General features: G+C 39.7%; 1 protein-coding gene across 1 annotated transcript; it reads left to right on the forward strand.

The window, feature by feature from the left end:
- The first annotated feature begins 252 nt into the window (after positions 1-252).
- On the forward strand, positions 253-1,176 carry LOC109260184 (olfactory receptor 2W1-like). The gene has a single exon (XM_019438212.2). The coding sequence runs from the start codon at positions 253-255 to the stop codon at positions 1,174-1,176; it is 924 nt and encodes a 307-aa protein (XP_019293757.2).
- Positions 1,177-14,711: the final 13,535 nt, after the last annotated feature.

Below are 14,711 nucleotides of genomic sequence, written 5' to 3' on the forward strand. Positions count from 1 at the left end.
TCAATGACTTACAATTCAGTGTGACTGGGTTTACCATATTATTTTTAGGACCACTCTGGTTATAAGTAAACAGAGAGGCTTTGGGCACTGAACACAGAGAAACTGTTAAAAGAGGTGCTCCAAATGGGAGAGAGAACACAAAGAAGTGAACTTGGGATACTCATGGGAAACTTTAGAAATTTTTATTTCTACCTAAGAATAATACTATTTTTTATTACCATACTATTGTCTTCTAGACCTTCATAAGGAGCCATGGACACAAACAATAGAAGTTCCATGACAGATTTCATCCTGCTGGGGTTTTCTGATTGGCCCCAATTAGAACACATCATCTCTGGGGTTGTCTTCATCTTCTATATTGTGACTCTGGTAGGAAACACAACCATCATCCTTGTATCTAAACTAGACAGCCAGCTCCATACTCCCATGTATTTCTTCCTATCCAATTTGTCTTTTCTGGACCTCTGTTATGCAACTAGCATCATCCCACAGATGCTGGTTAATCTATGGGGTCCAACAAAGTCTATTACCTACGGAGGATGTGTGCTCCAATTCTTCTTTGCCCTTGACTTGGGAGCGACAGAATGTCTTCTCTTGGCTGTGATGGCCTATGACCGCTATGCTGCTGTTTGTCAACCTCTTTACTACACAATAATAATGCACCCTCAGCTTTGCCAGAAGATGGTGCTCACCGCCTGGTTAGGTGGTCTCGGTAGTGCCTTCATTCTTTGCTCCCTGACTTTGAAGTTGCCAAGATGTGGGCACCGGGAGGTCGATAATTTTTTCTGTGAGATGCCAGCCTTGGTCAAGATGGCTTGTGTCTACTCAAAAGTAATTGAGATTGTAGTCTTTGCTCTTGGAGTGATATTTCTTCTAGTACCTCTATCACTAATTCTGATCTCATATGCAATTATCACTCAAGCTGTTGTGAGGATCAAGTCAACAGCAAGGTGGCATAAGGTCCTTAATACATGCGGTTCCCACCTCACAGTAGTAACTCTCTTTTATGGAACAGTCATTTATATGTACATGAAGCCACAGAATAGCACATCCCAAGATGAGGGGAAGTTCCTTACTCTCTTTTACACAATCGTCACACCCACCCTTAACCCTCTAATCTACACTTTAAGAAACAAAGATGTAAAGAGCGCAATAAAAAGAATACTGTATGTATAAAAATGGTAAACAAAGGCATGAGTTTGACAGAAAAGAGATAGAGAAATAGTATTGACCTTCACCAACATGAATTGATTCATTTATGCAAAGAGCATTTATTGGATGTTTACCATGTACTAGGATTGTACTAGGCATGGACTTTGTAAAGAAGTAGGAAGTACACAGAAATTACAAGGAGACAGAGACACAGATATATAAAGTAAGCTAAATTCACACACTTAAAAAGCTTCAAGACTAATCAGGGTCACAGATAAGCAAATATACAATTATGAAATGTGGTTAAATACAGTAATGGATATATGTACAAATATTAAGAAAATATTTCACATGGAAGTTTACTTTAATATAGGATTACACTGGACACTCATTTATTTCTTCCCAGACTTGCCACTTCTATGGTAAATAACATCCCCTTCTATCTACCTGATATGGCCAGCAGGGCTTTTGTGGTGGAAAACAACTTACAAAAGGAGGAAGGAAAGAAGGAAGGAAGGAAGGAAGGAAGGAGGGAAGGAAGGGAGGAAGGATGGAAAGAGGGAAGGAAGGAAAGAGGGAATAAGGAAATTAGGAACCATATTGAAGGGGTGTCTACTTCTCAAAGTGGGGGCAATTAGCATCAGTAAGAATAATGATTGAAACACAATATGTTTAAATTTATGATTTCTGAGGGACAGCCAACATGGCAGAGAAGTAGGGGGATCCATACTTCCTGTATCTTCCAAACAATGAAGAGCTGAGGTCAAAGGACTTTGAACCCCAAGAGTCTGGGAGGAAAAGAGACTGAGTATACCACGGAGAAACCAGGACAACCTGAGAGACCATAGGTGGGCAATTGCAAACTGGGGGAGAAAAAACAGGCTGCCTAGGCACAGAGGGGAGGGATCCCCTTCTGAGGAGACACAAAGGGAAGAGAAAGAGCAGCTAGGGAAGTGTAGGACTGTATCTGGACAAGAGAAAAAAACCTTGGACTGGGGGCAGAGAGGGATCCCATCTCTAACTGCAGGCTAGATCATCTCTAACTGAAGATTCCATCTTTGGTCTGGTGCTGATTGCCCTGTACACACACATGTGGAGGAGGGGAGCCACCTCCAGGTTCAGTGGTATATCAGGGGTGCAGTACACAGGGGTGCAGAAGCTGGTTCCCTCCCCTGAAGGGCTGCAGCGCAGGACAAAACCAGGTAGGACCTCTTATCGGGAGGTGGTTCCCCAGTACCAGGGCACACAGAGCGGGAGTTTAATTCACATCCAAGTGCTGGGGCAAAGGAGTTGGCAAAGCGAGACAGACAGCCTCATCTGTACTTGCAGCACAGTGAGGATGGCTCCAAAGGAGTAATTTGGGCACCAAGTCGTGGAGAAGAGACTGGGGGGTCGCCATTTTTCTCCCACCACCACCAATATGGGACCTCAGGGATCGGTGTGAGGGGCCCACAGTGGAGGCAGGACCAGCCTACAGCAAACCACACCCTTCTGCACCAGGTAACTGCTTATCTACTGGAGTGGGATAGATGCTGTGGAACCAGATGGACCCCTCCTCGAGACCAGCACTGCTGCATTGCCTGGATTAATTCTAGCACAATTCTTGATATATAGATATATTCTCCACCCCATTTCTCCTTCTTATCTCTTCCCTCCTCTAGACGGGTTACTCTGGTTATTGGTTTGTTTAAACAGACACATTTAATCCATTCTCTTGATACATGTTCTACACCTTCTTTACATTCCTTTCTCTCTCTCTGGAATAACCAAGCCATAAAGTTTCTCCATCTGGGTAACTTTATCTTTGTTTCTTTATCCCTGCCTCCTTCCTTATTTTCCTTTATCTCTCTCTGGATTAAGCCTTTTAGTCTCTCTGCCTGGTCAATGTTTACTTTTCTCTTTCTCCCCAATACTGTCATTTCTCTGTATGTGATCTTCCATCACCACCGCCTCCACCCTGTTCCTTACTTGTAGCCAGTGTTTCTGGTTTTTTGCTTTTGGATTCTTTTTAGTTTTTTGTTTTTGTCTGTTTCTTTGATTTATTTCTTGTTTGCATGCTTTTTTTTTTCCTGTTTGTCTGTCTGTTTGTTTTCTTTTACAGGGCTACTTCAGGAACAAACCAAAGAACACCTGGTGGAGGGTTCAAAACATCACTATGAGTAGGGAAATAAAATACCCAAAGTAACAATAACAGACAGCAAATAACACTCTCCAAAAAAACACCTCCTGAAGGGCCAGGCCCTGGACACAGTATGCCCTCCCTTTAATATAGCAGTGCTTGCAGATGCAGAGCTTATAAGAAATGGAAGAATTCTCCTCAAAACAAGTTCCTGTAAGAAGTGACAGCTAAAGAACTGATCAAAACAGATTTAAGCAACAAAACTGAACAAGAATTTAGAATAAAAGTCATAAATTTATCAATGGGGTTGAAAAAAGCATAGAAGACAGTAAAGAATCTATTGCTACAGATCAAGAGACTAAAAAATAGTCATGATGAATTTAAAAATGCTATAAATGAGGTGCAAAACAAAATGGAGGCAGCCAGAGTGCCAGCACGGATTGAAGAGGCAGAGGGAAGAATAGGTGAATTAGAAGATAACATTATGGAAAAAGAGGAAGCTGAGAAAAAGAGAGATGAGAAAATCCAGGACCACAAGAGTAGAATTAGAGAACTAATTGATTCAACCAAATGGAACAACATCCATATCATAAGACTTCCAGAAGAAGAAGAGAAAGAAAAAGGGGATGAAGGTATACTTGATCAAATCATAGCTGATACCTTCCTCAACTTGGGGAAGGAAACAGGCATTGAAATCAAAGAGGCACAGAGAACTCCCTTCAGACATAACTTGAATCGATCTGCATGACATATCATAGTGAAACTGGCAAAATACAAGGTTAAAGAGAATTATGAAAGCAGCTAGGCATAAACAGGCCTTAACACACAAAGGTAGACACATAGGGGTAGTAGCAGACCTATCTACTGAAATTTGGCAGGCCAGAAAAGAATGGTAGGAAATCTTCAATGTGATGAACAGCAAAAATATGCTGCCAAGAATACTTTATCCAACATGTCTGTCATTCAGAATAGAAACAGAGATAAAAGTTTTCCCAAACAAACAAAAACTGAAGGAATTCATCACCACCAAACCAGCCTTACACGAAATTCTAAGGGGACTCTGTGAGTGAAACGTTGCAAGAACCACAGAGTACCAGAGACATCACTACAAGCATGAAACCTACAGAGAACACAGGATTCTAAACCTTTATCTTCCAATAATAACACTGAATGTAAATGGGCTAAATGCTCCAATCAAAAGACATAGCGTATCAGTATGGATATAAAAATAAAAAAAAAAAAAAAACCAAGACCCATCTATTTGCTGTCTACACAAGACTCATTTTAGACCTGAGGGCACCTTCAGATTGAAAGTAAGGGGATGGAGAACTATCTATCATGCTACTGGAAGTCAAAAGAAATCTAGAGTAGCCATATTTATGTCAGAAAAAACTAGACTTTAAATTAAAGGTTGTAACAAGAGATGAAAAAGAGGATTATATCATAATTACAGGGTCTATCCATCAGGAAGAGCTAACAATTACAAATGTCTATGCACCGAATTTGTAGTGCCAAAATATATAAAACAATAAATCACAAACATAAGCAACTTACTAGTAAGAATGCACGGGACTTTAATACTCCACTTACAACAATGGACAGATCATCAAGACAGAGAATCAATACAGAAACAATGGCCCTAATGATACATTGGACAGATGGACTTGACAGATACATTTAGAACTCCGCATCCCAAAGCAACAGAATAGACTTCTCGAGTGCACATGGAACATTCTCCAAGATAGACCACATATGGGTCACAAAACAGCCCTTTATAAGTATACAAGAATTGAAATCATACCATGCATACTTTCAGATCACACTGCTATGAAATGAAATCAACCACAGGAAAAAGTCTGGAAAACCTCCAAAAGCATGGAGGTTAAAGAACATCCTACTAAAGAATGAATGGGTCAACCAGGAAATTAGAGTAGAAATTTACAAATATGTGGAAACAAATTAAAATGAAAATACAATCCAAACCTTTTTGGATGCAGCAATGGCAGTCCTAAGAGGAAAATACATTGCAATCCCATCCTATCTCAAGAAACAAGAAAAATCCCAATTACAAAATCTAACAGCACACCTAAAGGAAATAGAAGCAGAACAGTAAAGACACCCAAAACCAAGCAGAAGAAGAGAAATAATAAAGAGCAGAGCAGAAATAATAGAATCCAAAAACACAATAGAACAGATCAATGAAACCAAGAGTTGGTCTTTGAAAAAATAAACAAAATTGATAAACCGCTAGCCAGGCTTCTCAAAAAGCAAAGAGAGATGACCCAAATAGATAAAATCACAAATGAAAATGGATTTATTATAACCAATCCCTCAGAAATACAAGCAATTATCATAGAATACTATGAAAAATCATATGCCAACAAATTGGACAACCTGGAAGAAATGGACAAATTCCTAAACACCCACCCACTACCAAAACTCAAATGAGAAGAAATAGAAAATTTGAACAGACCCATAACTAGTGAAGAAATTGAATCATTTATCAAAAATCTCCCAACAAATTAAAGTCCTGACCAGAGGGCTTCCCTGGGGAATTCTACCAGACATTTAAAGCAAAGTGAATACATGTCCTTCTCAAACTATTCCAAAAAATGGAAAGGTAAGGTAAACTTCCAGTCTCATTCCATGAAGCCAGCATTACATTGATTCCCAATCCAGACAGACACCCAACAAAAAAGTAACTACAGGCCAATATCCCTGATGAATATGGATGCAAAAATCCTCAACAAGATACTAGCAAATGGAATTCAACAGCATATAAAAAGAACTATTCACCATGATCAAGTGGGATCCATTCCTGGGCTGCAGGACTGGTTCAATATTTGCAAATCAATCAATGGGATACATCGCATTAATAAAAGAAAAGATAAGAACCATATGATCCTGAAGATAGATGCAGAAAAAGCATCTGCCAAAATTCAGCATCCTTTCTTAATAAAAACCCTCAAGAAGGTCAGGATAGAAGGAAATACTTAAACATCATAAAAGTCATTTATGAAAAGCCCACAGCTAATACCACCCTCAATGGGGAAAAACTGAGAGCTTTCCCCCTGAGATCAGGAACACGATAGGGATGTCCACTCTCATCACTGTTTAACGGTCTGTAAACAGTGTTCTTTAACAGTTTAGCATCAGCAATCAGTTAAACAGTGTTGTTTAACACTTTAGCATCAGCAATCAGACAACAAAATGAAATAAAAGGCATCCAAATTGGAAAGAAGACATCAAATTTTACTTTTCACAGACGACATGATACTATACATGGAAAACCCGACAGACTCCACGAAAAGTCCGCTAGAACTGATACGTGAATTCAGCAAAGTAGCAAGGTACAAAATCAACATACAGAAATCGGTTTCATTTTTATACAACAATAATTAAGCAACAGAAAGACAAATAAAGAAACTGATCCCATTCACAATTGCACCAAAAGCATAAAATACCTACGAATAAACCTACCGAAAGATGTAAAAGATTTGTGTGCTAAAAACTATACCAACCTTATGAAGGAAATTGAAGAAGATATAAAGAAATGGAAAAACATTCCATGCTCATGGACTGGAAGAATAAATATTGTTAAAATGTCAATACTACACAAAGCAATCTACACATTCAATGCAATCCCAATCAAAATTGCACCAGCATTCTTCTCGAAGCTAGAACAAGAAATCCTAAAATTTGTATGGAACCACAAAAGACCATGAATAGACAAAGTAATATTAAATAAGAAAATCAAAGTGGAAAGCATCACAATCCCAGGCTTTAGCCTCTACTACAAAGCTGTAGTCATCAAGACAGCATGGTATTGGCACAAAAACAGACAAATAGACCGATGTAATAGAACAGAGACTCCAGAATTGGACCCACAAATGTACAGCCAACTAATCTTTGACAAAGCAGGTAAGAATATCCAATGGAAAAAAGACAGTCTCTTTAACAAATTGTGCTGGGAGAGCTGGACAACAACAAGCAGAAAAATGAAACTAGACCACTTTCTTACACAATTCACAAAAATAAACTCAAAATAGATAAAGGACCTGAATGTGATACAGGAAACCATCAAAACCCTAGAGGAGAAAGCAGGAAAAAACCTCTTTGAACTCAGTCACAGAAACTTCTCACTCAACACATCTCCAAAGGCAAGGGAATTAAGAGCAAAAATGAACTCTTGGGACCTCATGAAGATAAAAAGTTTCTGCCCTGCAAAAGAAACAACCAACAAAACTAAAAGACAACCGACAGAATGGGAAAAGATATTTGTAAATGACATTGGACAAAGGGCTAGTATCTAAAATCTATAAAGAGCTTACCAAACTCCACACCCGAAAAATACAGGATCCAGTGAAGAAATGGGCAGAAAACATGAATAGACACTTCTCTAAAGAAGACATCCAGATGGCCAACAGACACATAAAAAGATGCTCAACATCACTCATCATCAGGGAAATACAAATCAAAACCACACTCAGATACCACTTCACACTGGTCATAGTGGCTAAAATGAACAAATGAGGAGACTATACATGCTGGAGAGGATGTGGAGAAACGGGAATCCTCTTGCACTGTTGGTAGGAATGCAAACTGGCACAGCCAGTCTGGAAAAAGTGTGGAGGTTCCTCAAAAAATTTAAAAAAAGATCTACCCTATGACCCAGCAGTAGCACTGCTAGGAATTTACCCAAGGGATACAAGAGTGCTGATGCATAGGGGCACATGTACCCCAATGTTTATAGCAGCACTTTCAACAATAGCCAAATTATAGAAAGAGCCTAAATGTCCATCAACTGATGAATGGACAAAGAAAATGTGGTTTACATATACAATGGAATACTACGTGGCAATGACAAAAATGAAATCTGGCCATTTGCAGCAACCTGGATCTAACTGGAGGGTATTATGCTAAGTGAAATAAGTCAGTCAGAGAAAGACAGTTACCATATGTTTTCACTCATATGTGGATCTGGAGAAACTTAATGGAAGACCATTGGGAAGGGGAAAGGGAAAAAAGTTAGAGAGAGGGAGGGAGGCAAAGCATAAGAGACTCTTGGATACTGAGAACAAACTGAGGGTTGATAGGGGTGGGGGAGAGGGGAAAGTGGGTGATGGGCATTGAGGAGGGCACTTGTTGGGATGAGCACTGGGTGTTGTATGGAAACCAATTTGAAAATAAATTATATTGAAAATAAATAAATTTATGATTTTCAAAAAAACCTTACTGATCAAATTTGGAAGTTTGTAAAACAATAAATTTTATCTGAAAATTTGATATAAAATGTGGAAAGAAATAAACATTTATTGTGTCTTTCCTGAATGAATCACATTATGGAAATACTCAAATAGTGGGTAAAGGAGAAGTTATTTTTCTTTACAAATGATTTGCAACTAAGTTCAATGTGATAATATTTGGGTTTTTCTTAACATAAGCTAAGATAGCCATATGATGATAATTGTTGAAACCAGGTGATGGATCCATGGTTCTTTATACTCATCTGTGTACTTTTGAACATGTTACAATGTATCTGTAATAAAAAGTTTTAAAAGTGTTAAAAAATCTTTTAAAAAATACATTACCTAGCTCTTCCTTAACAATTGAAATTTCTCCTTAAAATAATATTTCCATTACTCTTTCCATCCAGAATTTTATACTAATTTATTGAAATTGTTCCTCTGCAAGTCCTTTATTGACTCTCATTCTTCCCAGCAACAAGTATATAAATAAATTGAATTATATTTTATTTCTTGTAACCATAAAACTTTGAAGTTTTCATATTTTCCTTCTGGATTTTCCTTCTGCATTGTTTTTCAGTACTCATTCAAATGATGTATTTTTTAACTGAAGGACAATAGAGATAAGTTAAACAGAATATCCAAGCCTTCAGGGAACGTGTCTTAGGAAATTTCCAAATATACCACTATGGCCTGCATCATCATGATATTATATACCTTCAGGGGTCGCCAATCCCCAGGGCCTTAATAATTCTAGAAACTAAGCCATCCACTTTCTTAGATATTGTACTCATGAATCATGTTTTGCTCAACACATTTATCTTTTTGTAAGGTTGGCCCTCAGCTTGGGCAACAAATATTCCTGCCAGCCCACTAAACTCCCAGTAAAAGAGTATCTATTAAAGTTACACATACTCAGTGTGGAAAGACACACACAATACAATATTTTTACTCCATAGTTATTTTTCATAAGGTCACCTCCAGGTTTTTATGCAAGAAGTTTACCTCTGATTGGATCAAATTAACCAGCAAGCCTGTTTATAATGACCAGTTTCAGACCAGGAAATTCACAGTGACTTACGTTTCAAATAAAAGCAAACCTTTCTATTTTTTTTTATTTTTTTAATGTTTGTTTATTTTTGAGACAGAGAGAGATATAGCATGAGTGGAGGAGGGGCAGAGAGAGAGGGAGACACACAATCTGTAGCAGGCTCCAGGCTCTGAGCTGTCAGCCCAGAACCTGACGCAGGACTCAAACCCATGTACCATGAGATCATGAACTGAGCCGAAGTTGGAAGCATAACCGACTGAGCCACCCAGATGCCCCAAAAGCATCCCTTTCAACTGAGCTACACATCACAGCTTGGCGAATGATGCACTAAGAAACCCACAATGAGAAATAGATATTAAGGTTCTTCACTGAGCACGTTAGTGGCTAATTCTTTCAATAACTCTTTAGAAGACTATAAACAATAAATTTTTCAAATTCAAAGATTCACAAATATGTAAGAAATTGAAATATCATCTTGACTATAATTGGTTTCATTTAGAATCATGTTTCATTTTCTCTCACTTGTTGAACAAAAACCTATCATAAATGGTATAAAGTTAGAGGAGCTCTAATACTCCATTCTCATGCTGATGGATGTTATAGTGCAACGGTTGCTAGAGGTCAGATGCACATATACACACTTTTGTCTGACACTGACTCCATTATAGAATGGACGTACTTGTGTATCTCTGTGTCACCTTTAAGATGCTAATTCATCCAGACTTCTGGCATTTCTAGAATTAATTGTCACATAAATTCCCAGCAAAAATTGAATAAAGCCCCCATTCAATTCTCTGAGGGAATCTCAACACCCCACATTGTATTATGGAAAATATTTACTGTGGTAGAGCTCTCTTTGCTTTGAAGACTTTCTTTAAAACACTGCTCCTAGAGAGAGAGAAGATGGTGGAAGAGCAGGAGGACTATAGCCTCCTCTCATCCCACAAACAACTAGATATCTATCAAATCATTCTAAATACCCCAGATATCAACCTGAAGACTGTCAGAACAAATTCCACAACAAAAGGGAGAGAAGAAGCCACATCAAAGAAGGTAGGAAGTGTGAGACATGGTTTGGGGGAGAAACAGATTGCAGGTGCTGTGGAGAGGATTGAGTCCTGGTCCTGGAGAAAGGCGAGAGAGATGGGCACATAGGAGAACTCACAGGAGAACATATCCCAAAATCCATTGGCTGACAAAACAATGGGGTATGATTTTCATGAGTTCTTGCAACCAGCAGGACTTAAAGACTGGAGTTCTAAAGGTTTAAAGTTTTAAAGGCTTGGCTGGGGTAAAGCCCTGAGAACACTGCACTCTGCCTGGAGAGAAGGCAAGGAAAAAACTGGGGAGCAGACTGCATGGAAACAGCAATATGAGGAATGCCTGGAGCACAATGAGATTGTTCACTCTTCTTAGAGAGTGTCCCTGGAGGTAGCAAGTACAGAGATACCTCTTCAGGTACAAAGGAGCCTGCTGGCGCCATTTTCCTCCCTCAATGCTCAGCATAGAAATGTAGTCACCTGCAGAGGGCAGTTCCACCCTTACGCTGACTGCCTACCTTGATAACACCGAGTCCTACACCCCTCTGCGCCTGTGTGAGTTCCCCTCTTGGTCAAGCTTGCCTCATTCCCAGCTTGCTTGGCCCTTCCCACAGAAGACCAGTGCAGACCCCTGTCCTTCACACCCCTACACCATGTAATTTTGAAAGTCAGCAGACTTGGCTGAGGCAGAACACAGAGGGCACTGCGTTGCTCCCGAAGAGAGGGCAGGCAAACAACGTTAAGGCTAGCAATGTGGAAATAGCCATCTGAACAATTCCTGGGACACACGGAATGGAGATTATTCACTGTTGTCTGAGTGCTTCCCTGAGAAAAGTAGGCATGGAGACCCCTCTCTGGAAGTAAAGAAGCTGGCTGGTAGTATTTCCTCCCCTGACCCTTAGCATAAGCACACCACCATGAACTGCATGGAGCACAGTGCCCACACTGGCTGCCTAACCTTCATACACCAAGTCCCACAGTGCTACTCTCTGGCAGCACCACCTTTCTTTGTCAAGCTTGTCTCAGTCTCAGCATAGTGGGCCCACTGCCCAGAACACCAGCAGAAACCTCACCCACACCACATCTCTCTCCAAAGAGTTCTATATGGATTCAGGTCTACTGGAAGTAGTATCAGGTCTTATTTCACAAGCAGACCAGAGAACACCTAGTTAAAACTTACCACATTCTTGCCAAGGACCAAACACTACCTACTGCAGGCAAGGAGAGGCTCTGAAGATGACTGGCCTGAAGGAAAGAGCAGCCAAAATACACCCACAGTGCATGCAGAATACACCAGAGACACTCCCTGAATTGCCAAGCCCTGGACATTATATGACCTCTTCCTCATAAAGCCATTAATTTCAGGAGCATGAAATATAATTGTTTTTTCTAACACAGAGAAGAAGGTAGAGACTTAGACAAAAATGCCAAGATAGAAGGATTCACCCTAAATGAAAGAACATAAGGTCAGGCCAGAGATCTAGTGGAACAAATATAAGTAACATGCCTGCTGGAAAACTAGAAGCAAAAATCCTGAGGATACTAGCTGGGCTTGATAAAAGGAGGGAAATCTTCAAGGACACCCTTACCACAGAGATAAAGGAGTTTAAAAAAAGAATCAGAAAAGAAAATGCAGTAACGGATTAGAAACAGGCTGGATGAAATGAACACAAAGCTGGAAGAAGCAGAGGAATGAAAAAGTGGTACAGAGTACGAAATAATGAAGCTGAACAAAGAGAGAAAGAATAATTATGGAACATAAGAATAGACTTAGGGAACTCAGTGACTCCATCAACATAATAACATACATATTACAGGAGTCCCTGAAAAGGAAGAGAGAGTAAAGTTGGCAGAAAATTTATTTGAGGAAAAAATACCTGAAAACTTCCCTAATTTGGGCCAGGATATCAAGGAGGACATCCGGACCAAGGAGGTACAGAGAACTGCCATGAAGAAGAACAAAAGCAGACCAACACCAAGAATATTCTAAGGAGGGGAGGAGCCAAGATGGCGGAACAGCATGGAAGCTTTTTGTGTGTCTCGCATCCATAAAATACAGCCAGGCCAACATTAAAACATCCTACACACCTAGAAAACCGATTGGAAGATTAACACAATAATCTGCACAACCTGCACAATCAGCAGGTATGTGACACAAAGAGCTGAACTTGGGGAGCAAGAAGCCCCAAAAGTAGGGAACCCCCTTTGTTGGTGGAGAGAGGATGGAGACTGGGGAGGGGGGGAGCACAAGGGAATAGCACCCCTCCCCAAAAGCAGCTGGAGAGAAGGTGGAAAATTGGAAACAGCCGCGCGGACTAAACTAAAAAGGGACAAAGCAGAAAGGAGAGGATTTATATCCCATTAAGACCATAAACAAGGGGAGCGCAAAGGCTGCAACTCCGCAGCTCGATACCTGGCGGTGCTCTAGTGGGAAGGGTGAATCCCCAGGAACAGAATGGGGTCCGGCAGGTTCTCAGGCCACACAGGGAAAAGCAGTTCCACTGCTGGAAGGACATTTGGTAGAGACTGTTGAAGCCACCTGGTCCCAGCAGACCCCGGAAGGATGCCACATTTGCTGATGCTGGGGGAAAGTTGCTGAGGGTGAAGCCTGGTGCCAGATGTGTGTTGCGATTTTCCATGGTCCCTGAAATGCTGAGGCTACACTGTCTCATGATCTTTTGGGGGGGCGGGCTGGCACCTGGCCATAGTCTTGGGGCACCGGCAACAGCAGTGTCCAGTGGGCATACCTGGGTGCAGGGGACATTCGGCCATTGCTCAGTGAGACCCTCCCACAGAGGGGCAGAACAGGTCAAAGATGCAGTCCTTCAGAAGTAAGGGGCGGGGGAAAACAGCTGCATCTGAGACAAAACTCGGGAGAGAGGTGCTGCCTGGGGCCTGGTCACAGAGAGTAAAAAAGCGGGGAGTGAAAGAGAGCAGAAGACAGAGGACCGGTGCATGATTGCTGATCCGGGAGAACAGTTTAGGTGGCTGGGTGGCTCCAGGTTTCACCGCTCCTGCGCATGTACATGAGCACCAATGAGCACAGCAACAATCCACCCCAGCTCCCACCCCAACAATCCACTGGCAGCGCCATCTAGGGGAGAGCGGAGTTGTTACACCGAGCCCTGCCCAACTGGGCCAACTTCGCTCTTCAAGAACACAAACCCCACCGCAGGCTTAATTTATGGACTATAAAGAGCTACATGGACTGACCTCTAGGGGAAAACGAAGTAGTTTCAGTCCTACTTCAATCTGTTAGCAGGTTCATCTACTCAATTTTTTTCTCTCTTTTTTTCCTTTCTCTCTTTTACAATTCTTTTTCTTGAATACAGAAAAAGAAAAAACTCATTTTTATCTTCAAGTTTTATTAAAAATATCTGTCTTTAATTTTTATTACTATATTTTTTACTTTTCTGTAATTTTTTTCAAATTCTACATTACTTCCATTATTTTATTTTAGTCTACTTCAGTGTACTCACCTTTTCGAATTTTCAAACAATTTCCTTTTTTCTTTCTTTTCCTTTTTTCTCTTTTTTCATTTCTTTTCTTTTTCTTGAATGCAGAAAGAGAAAAACTTCATTTTTACATTCAATTTATTTTCAAAATATTTTTATTTAATTTTTATTACTATATTTTTATTTTACATAATTTTTTTTCAAATTCTATCTTATTCCCATCATTTTACTTCAGTCTACTACACTGTATTCACTTTTTAAAATTTTCAAAAGTTTCTTTTTTTGTCTTTTTTCTCTTTTTTATCTTTTTTCACTTTTTCATTTTTCTTTTTTCTTAAACACAGAAAATGAAAAAATTCATATTTCTTTTTAATTGTTATTAAAAATATTTTTCTATATTTTTTCTACTATATTCTCTACTTTTATGTATTTTAGTCTACTTTAGTGTATTCATTTTTTCAAATTCTCAGATGATTCCCTTTTTTTATCCCCTCCCCGCTTTTTTTGTTTTGTTTTGTTTTGTTTGTTTCTCTAACCTGTCAAACCACTTTCTACACCCAGATCCCAGACCACCTAGGATCTAGCATCATCTATTCCATTTTTGTCTGTGTGTGTTTTCAATTTTTAATTTTAATATTCTTTTAATTT

Source organism: Panthera pardus, unplaced genomic scaffold (genome assembly GCF_024362965.1).
Source record: "Panthera pardus isolate Hobbes unplaced genomic scaffold, ASM2436296v1 HiC_scaffold_17, whole genome shotgun sequence".
In the NCBI taxonomy this organism is placed as follows: Eukaryota; Metazoa; Chordata; class Mammalia; order Carnivora; family Felidae; genus Panthera; species Panthera pardus.